Source organism: Alnus glutinosa, chromosome 5 (assembly GCF_958979055.1).
Source record: "Alnus glutinosa chromosome 5, dhAlnGlut1.1, whole genome shotgun sequence".
Lineage (NCBI taxonomy): Eukaryota > Viridiplantae > Streptophyta > Magnoliopsida > Fagales > Betulaceae > Alnus > Alnus glutinosa.
This window is the reverse complement of record NC_084890.1, coordinates 401,623-410,512: the sequence shown is the minus strand read 5'-3', so window position 1 is coordinate 410,512 and position 8,890 is coordinate 401,623. Positions and strand designations below refer to the sequence as shown.

At 33.6% G+C, this 8,890-nt stretch overlaps 1 protein-coding gene across 1 annotated transcript; it reads right to left on the bottom strand.

The window, feature by feature from the left end:
* Positions 1-4,084: 4,084 nt before the first annotated feature.
* LOC133868159 (uncharacterized) lies at positions 4,085-4,792 on the bottom strand. Its single transcript, XM_062304981.1, has one exon. The coding sequence runs from the start codon at positions 4,790-4,792 to the stop codon at positions 4,085-4,087; it is 708 nt and encodes a 235-aa protein (XP_062160965.1).
* Positions 4,793-8,890: the final 4,098 nt, after the last annotated feature.

Below are 8,890 nucleotides of genomic sequence, written 5' to 3'. Positions count from 1 at the left end.
ACAACCAGAGCTTGCGGCGGCAAGGGCGGAAGACAGCGGGGAACGCTGCTGGGAGGCGCATGTCAATCAGAAGTCGGCGGAGAAGTGTAGATCTAGCTTCTAAAATCAAAGAAAAAAAGGTGAAAAAAAATCGGCCAAAAATCATCCCGTCGACGACACGTTGGCTCGACCACTCCTCCATAGAAGACATCTTGAGATGAATAATCCTGCCAAAAAGAAAGAAATAACAAAAAAAAACAATTAAATAACAAGCCACCATAGCCCAAAAAAGCTAAGGAAAAGTCAACCACCACCGAATCTAGCCGGGGGAACAAAAGTTCCACAACCTTAAAAGTTGGGAGAAAACTAATCTCACTGGACCAACTCAGGGGGAACAAAAAACACCATGACTCACGAGGAGTTAGAGGAAAATCACCACCGGAAGAGGGAGGCGTAAGGCCATCCCCTCCCAATGAAAACCATGCTCACATGGGAGGGGCTTTAGAGGAGAGAAGAGACTTCGATTTCTCTTAGTCTTTCAACTCTTAGTGCAACATGTAATCTTGACTCCTTCATCAATTGCTGGATTCAACCAAAAATAATAAACGGTTCACATTAAAAACAAATGGCATGTTTTGTGGCCTTGGTAAGTGCACGCGTTAGTCATTAGGCTTAGTCTTCGGAGAAACATAAATGACGTCCTCAGATAGCTAATAAGATCGTTTCCTTCGTGAACGCCTCGGATTAAAACAAAAACATCCAACGGTTCACATTAAAACAAATGGCGTACGTGTTTTGTGGGGGCGTGCTTCAGTAATTCGACTCGGTCTCTACGTAAGGGATCATTTTTTATAAAGCGGAGGTCACTAATTCGAATCATTTCTCTCCTCTTACGTGAATATGTCAAAAAAAAAATCGGCTCAATCTTCAAAAATTAAATAAATAAATAAACAAACAAATAAACATAAACGAGGTCTGATGGTTGAAATTTTGGGCATAAGTAGATAATAAATAACGCAATTCATTAAATTCTATAATTAAATGAAGATAATTGGACAACCCAATGGTCCCAACCAATAGGGGAATATATATTTTTAAAGGAAGAAAAAAAAAAAAAAGTGAATAGAGTGAAATGACTAAATTTTTATAGTCTTTTAATAATTTAGTAAGTGAACAATATTTATTTTTGAGAGTAATCGTTTTATGGTCATTTTTTAAAATTTATTTAACGGTGTAAATTATGCTACATCATTAAATTTTTTAAATAGTATGTCAACACATTAATCACATTAAATTATCTAGATACAACAATATCTAGAATTTGAAAATACTGCTTTAAAACTTTAGCGCTAATCTATTAATATAGTTGCATACCCCAAACATTCCAAAAATATTTCAGTAAACTTACACACCCAAACATCCCAAACGTGCATTGACAGAATTGTATGAATTGAGATTTTGATGATAATCCAATAATTAATATTACAAAAATTGCTAAAAAATACAACCAAAAAGTTTTTCTAGTAATCCAATAATTAATGCAACAAAAATTATACATGCGAATAGCGGTTGCGGACGCTATAACACTAGTTAAGAACATAATAATACTAGTTACTAACATTGAAAAGTAAACAAGAAATTTTTATTATGAATGACAAGTTGATTAATATCCCGTATAAATCTTACAAGACATTCTATCCTATACAATATTTAATAAAAATAAAAATAAACATAAGCAGAATCAAGTCAAATGATTTTATTAGACGATACAAATTCAAAGAATTATGCATTCTTTAAAAGATACTATTTTTAGAATCCTTTTATATGCACGTTCTCTAATGTTCTCGATCTCATCAAGCTTTAGGTAACGTGAATCCTTTCAAATAATGGAAGCTCTTTAATATTTCTGCATTATTGGAAAAATACTTTTTTAGAGTAGTATCTTCTTCTATAGATCCTCTTGAATCTTCAATTTTGATAGTCTTTAGGCAATGACGCCATCAAAGAATTGGAATAAATTTGCAACAACTAAAATATTTCAATTTGTCAACAACATTTTCGTATGAGAACTGAAATATCAGTACACAGTTAGGACCATTATCATAAATGACAAAAAGAAGGCATCAATCTACTTTAATTTGGGCAGTCCAGATAAAATAAGTTGTCGAAACAGAATTTAGAAATGTAAAAACATGGTAGTAGTGACAATAATTTTTAGTTAGGAAAAATTCAGTTAATGCAATAGTATTGCAATACCGTCATTGTTAGCATCTAATGTTAGTTCCACCAATGAACCAAAAAATATCAAATAACAAATGCTGGTATAAAATAATTACCAGGAAGTACTATAATTATTGTAAATGCCACAAATGTACCAAATTTAAAAAATGATGAATTCGACATGCTAATTACGACATTACACTTCAAAATAAAAATTTTAAAAATTTTCCATAACACAAAAATATCCTTATACTTTCTAAAGATAAAAAAAAAAAAATCTAAATAATTAAAAAATAGAAAAACGAAAAAAAAAAATTCTATTTAAAAAATAAAAATTAACATTAAAATTAAAATAAAATATAGCATTGGTTTTTCATTTCTTTTCGTTTCTATTTTTAATTTAGTTATTTGAAAAAAAAATAGTTATTTTTTTCAGTTTTTAGAAACAAAAAATTAATTAATTAAAAAAACTAAAAAATCAAATTTTCTTTTTTCTTTTGTTATTTTTATATTATTATTATTTTTAAGTTTTTTTTTTTTTTTTTTTTTTTTTTATCAATTTAATATATATATATATATATATATATATATATATATATATATATATATATATATATATATATATATATATATATATATATATATATATATATATATAACTTATGAAGGGTATTTTTGAAATTGGGGGACATTGACATTGTTTCTATAGTTAGGAATTAAGTAGATTGACATAATTAGTAGTTTGGGAGAACATCAACAATATAGTAGTAGTTTGAAAGGGTATGTTTATTTCTTCCCATTGTGTAAGATCTAATTATAAGAGGGCCACCTCTAACGAAGAGAAAACCCAATTGGAGATCTCATTTAGCTGCTAGAAAAGCATATACCAGTTACTTTACCAATTAACCCCATTGTGTAAAGAAAGAAGAAGGTTAAGAGGACTTTACCAGTTACTTCTCCTAGCCTCCCTCTTTACCAACAAAGGTTGTGGAAAACAAGTTTGTTGGTACCGTAAGCCTATCGATTTTGAGAGTGGTTTGAGTACTATCTCCAAAGAAAAAAGATTTGGGGGGCCATGGAAATAGAGGGAGGTAAGCCGCTAATGGATTTAGATTTTAGGATAACGAAAAAATGCATAATCAAGGCATATAGTTAAAATTAAATGGAGGAACTTTTTCTTTTTTCCCCCTCATGAATCATGATACTGCTCATGCAATGCCAACAACAATATCACAAACTATTAATATATATACCAAAAATATTCACTAAAAGATCATTAACAGCGAGAGGAACCACTACACTAAAAAAAAAAAAAAAAAAAAAAAAAGAAAAAGAAAAAGAAAAAAAAGGTATTAAGAGCAAGTATTTAAATTCCAAGAAATGAACATATATATGCAATACCTTGAATGATATATTATCAATTGTGTTTTGGTACCGTCATTCTATAAAAAGAATCTCCAGAAGAAACAAATCCACAACAAGACATCCACAAGTTTGTAGATTTGTTTTGTAGATGGAGAATATGCTTTCAGCTTCAATTGCTTAACATTATATAATGGGGACGGTAGGTTTTCTCTCAATTCCTTTACAATAATCACACTCTTCATAAAGTAAACAATCAAACACGTGCTAGCTTTTTATAATATATGCTAATAATTGATGTACAAAGTAACATAGACTAGGAAACAAATAAAAATAATCAAATAAACTAGGCTCGAATACGCACCTCGGCCTTGCAAGTTTCCCAATTTAATAATTTCAGATGATTTAAATTTGCAAGGAATTCAATCTTCTCAACATCCGAAGAATCGTTGAACGTGAGACCAAGTTCTGATAGACTTGAAGTATTCAAAGAAAAGGATATAACACCACCACCATACTCGAGTCAATGTAAGTTAGGAGTAACAATGTCAACTTCAACCAACTCGGAGCAATAAATAAAGGCCAAACTCTTCATGCGATGACTTGAAATGTTAATCCTTTTCAACACACTACAATATCGTAGGTCCAAGTATTCAACGAGTGGATGTTTAGAAAGAAAATCTTGCAACCATTTGTCAGTAATGCTGCATGAATTTAATAATAACTTGTTTAAATTTCCGCACCGACCTAGGTTGATTTGGCATGGTCTCATAAGGTTGAGAAGTAAAGATTCAAGATTCGATGCTTCTATCTCAACATTCTCAAGTTGAGGATTTTCTACCAGCTCAATGGCCTTGAGTTTAGGAAGAATTGAGACCTGTAGACTTTTCAACCCATAACAATGTTCAAATCTCATCTCTTCTAAATTGCGACAACCACCATCAAAAAGAGTTTGGACAACTTGATTTTCCACGATAGTACCCAAATCCAACTTTTTCAAAGAGGGTAAGTTAATATCACTGTAAAATGACTTCAACTTACACAGTGACAATTTCAGCACAGTTATTGATTTTGCTACGAGAGCCCTCTCAAGCAGCTCATAGTACTTCTTAGGCAACTCATACCTCTTTTGATGGATCCATACTTCAAGATTCAACTCTTTTACATTGCATTGAATTGCGTAGTTCCAATGATTCAGAAGAGCACATTCTGATTCATCTTCCAATATCATGTAAAGCCCAAACGTGTTTATATTTCGTCTTTGCCTATAGTGGCCTAGTAAATATCTCTCCACAAAATTTTTGAACTCTTATTTCTTTCTCCGGTATTCCTCTTTTCTCTCGTTAGTTTACGGGGGTACAAACGAGTTGTTGCTCAAATTCTGGAATGGGGAACAAAGTACACACGTTTTGCCATCTCTGGGACAAAATACTAATGCTCTGTTTGTTTCGGCGTAAAATGATTTCTGAAAAATAATTTCAGCATTTTCCGGTGTTTGGTAGGGGCGAAAATAATAGTCAACCAGAAAATGATTTCTGTTTGACCAAAAAGTAAATATTAAAAAATGATTTACGCTTTTTAAAAGGGTAAATCGTTTTCCGAAGACTCCAGACGTGGTCGATCTATTTTAAACGATACAGTCGACCTTCACATTCAAGCAGCCGACCACCATCGAAATATTGCCGGTATCGGAATCTGACAACATCCGGTTAATGTCGCCGGAATCTGGCGACGGAATCCGGTTAGCCCAGATTCCGGCGACCAATCTGGCCTGAATCTGGCCAGACCGGCCGGATTCCGACCATCTGGAGGGATCCGGCCGGCTCTGGCCAAAGAGGCCGGATCCCGGCCGGATATGGCCAGAACGGCCGGCTGGTCGGACGGGTCTGGCCAGCTTGCCGAGATCCGACCGTTTGTGTCGGAATCCGGCCACTTTCGCCAGAATCCGGCTATCCCAGATTCCAACGAAACTGTCCGGATTCCGCCTTTATCTCGAATTCTGGCTATATTAACCGAAATCAGGTAAAAATTGTCAGAATCTTGTCGGTCAGTGACCGAATCTCGTCATCGATGATTTTTATATTATTTTATATTAATATTTATATGTTTTGAATAAAAATTAATTTTTATAGGTTAATATGATTGAATGAAAATATGAAAAATATTTGTGATTTTCTGTACGCGCCAAACACCGAAAAATAGTTTCGGCGAAAAACATTTTCCAGAAAAATGACTTCCCTGAAACTATTTTACAACGGAAACTATTTTACGTCGAAACAAACGGAGCATAAGTTGAAGTATTTGTTTCATGGTAATGAATGATAGAATGTGCTCTAGAATATGGTCCGGCAATTCGGATATCCGGTCGATTTTGTTCTTCATCTTAAGGTTGATTCGTTTTCTGAAAATTAAAGAAGCTTTTACGGTCAAACCGAAAATGATTTTCGTTGACTGTTATTTTCGCCCCAACCAAACACCGAAAATGCCGAAATCATTTTCCAGAAATCATTTTACGCCGAAACAAACAGAACATTAAGGTTGAAAACTTCCTCCAAGTCAGCTGAAACGTCCTAGTACCACAATTTAATTAGCACAATCATTTTTTTTTTCTTTTAAGAAAAACTATCAGTATATATATATATTACAAGTTTTAATTATGTCTGGAAAAGAAAAAGAAAAATTCTAAAAACCAGACAATTAAGAAACAGGGCACGAGTATAAATTGGGAGCAGAAAACACATGTTATTTTTTATTTGGAATTAAATAAATGAGAAATGATAGAGGTACCAAATTTTTTTACCAAAAGATAGGTACCAAATGATGTGGAGCTTATTCATTGGTACTTGTAGCATTTCTTTTTATTAATTGTTTTGATCATCTCCAATGAATAAGTTCCACATCATTTGGTACCCATCTTTTGGTAAAAAAATTTGGTACACCTAGCATTTCTCTAAATAAATTGATAGGAAGAGCAACCTTGAGTGTACGTACCACGTTTGGCAGTTGAACTTCGTTTCTTAACAAAAGCTTGCAATTGTCGGGCGTTCGACCACGTACAAAGCTCACAGCAGACACGAAGACGACGGCAACACAGTAGAAGTAGTAAAGTGATGTATATATAAGCCTGCTTTTTTAACCCAATTCTCTTGGGAATCCCTAAACATATGCGAAATAGGAGTCCTATAAGTAAACCGTTTAATTAAATAAAAAAAAAAAAAAAAAAAAGAAAAAAAAAAAGAAAGAAAGAAGAAGAAGAAGAAGAAATATTTTCTTTACTCATCACTATTAAGCCTGACATGTTTGCCATTGGCAGAAATTCGTCCTCAAGTTCTCAACCCATCAATTTAAGTCTAATCGGGTGGACCACATTTCATAAAATAGAGGTCATTATTTATTAGTTTAAATTTTTTTTCTTTCTTTTTTCTTTTTTTATGTGCACATTAAAAAAAAAAAAAAAAAAAACCATCAATTTAGTCATTTAGAATCTAACTACTAACCAGTTGGCATCGACCGTTGGCACTTGGCCCAATTTACTCGAGAAATGTTTCTTTTTATGTGCTGACGTTTATAAAAAAGCGCTTTATATATATAAATATATAAACGCTTTAGATGGTGTTGCACAAGTATGATTAATAATCAACTACAAAACCTATGTGCTTACTTCAATGTAATTTCAATAATAGTCTATTCTAGAATTAAATTTAAATATAACAGTATTATTATGTTATTGTTTGTAAATTGAACATGAAAACGCACTTTTGTGTTAATGCTATTTATGGTGCTTTTAGTATTGTGTAGGGATATAATTGAGTTGAGTTTGAAGATTTTAAGATTGGCTCGTTTATGAGTCGAGTCTAAATAGTCGAGCTCGAATTCGAGCCGAGCTATAAATTGCATGTTCAAGCTAAACTCGTTTAATACTCGGGCGAGTTTGAGCACGAGCTCGAATTCGTTGAAAATGACATTCGAGCCGAGCCGAATTACTCAACAAGCTCGGCTCAACTAGGCTTGATGTAGACTATTAAATTTTTTAATAAGTGATCAAAGTAGAATTCAAATCCAAGTTTATGAACAATCTCTATTCATTTATTAATAACATAAATATATAATATGTAACTATATAAGGTATATTATAAAATATAGTACATAACTATAATTTATAAGTAACAAATTAACAATATGTTATTATATATAACTAGAGAGTATAAACTATGATATATGTATAATGTGAACAAATAATAAGTCTACTATATTCTATATAACTAAGTAACTATAATATAAGTATAATTAGGGTTGGCAATTTTTGACACGACCCGCGAACCCGACACGAACACGACACGGGAAAATAGGGTTAGGGTTTACTGTAATCGGGTTCGGGTCATAATCGGGTCAACCCGATTATGACCCGATTATAATCGTGTCTGGCGGGTCAACCCGCGGGTTGACCCGCCAGACACGAATGTGACCCGATTATGATTTTTTTTTTTTTAAAAAAAAAAAAAAAACTAGACTAACGACTAACGAGTAACGGTAGGTAACGGGTAACCCGGCTAACCCGACTAACCCGGCTAACCCGACTAACCCGACTAACCCGACTAACCCGACTAACCCGGCTAACCCGACTAACCCGAAAGTGAAAAAATTAAAAATCTCAAAATGACAAAAAATCAAAAATCAGATGATATTCTCATTATTCTGATTTCTGATTTCTGAAGATTGAACCCTAGCCGGCCCGCACTCCGCCCGCCCGCCCACCCACCGGCCACCGCACTCCGAACGCCCTCCCACCGGCCACCGCACTCCGCACGCCCGCCCACCGGCCACCGGCCCACCGCACTCCGCACGCCCGACCGGCGCGACAGATCGAAAAAGTATGCTCTAATCTCTATCAGTTTATCTTGTCTCAATTGATTTTTATATTTGAAATTTTGAAGAGCTTGGGATAGATTATTAGAAGAAATTGCAGCATGTATTATTATTATGCTAGCAACAACGCAAACCCATCTGAAAGCTTTGGATCTGTTTGGTTTTTGTGGGTATGATTTTGATTTGCATATTGGGTCGGCCGATGATTGAATACATATTTTTAAGACAAGCATATGTCTGAATCTATATATGTTGATCAATCTAATCTTCTCTCTGAGGCCTTTGTTTGTTTAAGTTTTCTATTTTTAAGTAACTTTACAGGCTGATTGTTTGCTGAGAAAATTGAGGAAAAGGGAATTAATGCAGATATGTAAAAGCTTTGCTGATTTCTTGGTTTGTTTAACTTTTTTTTTTGTTCTTTATATGCAATCAAGTGAATCTAATTGTTGTAAGATTCAACTGC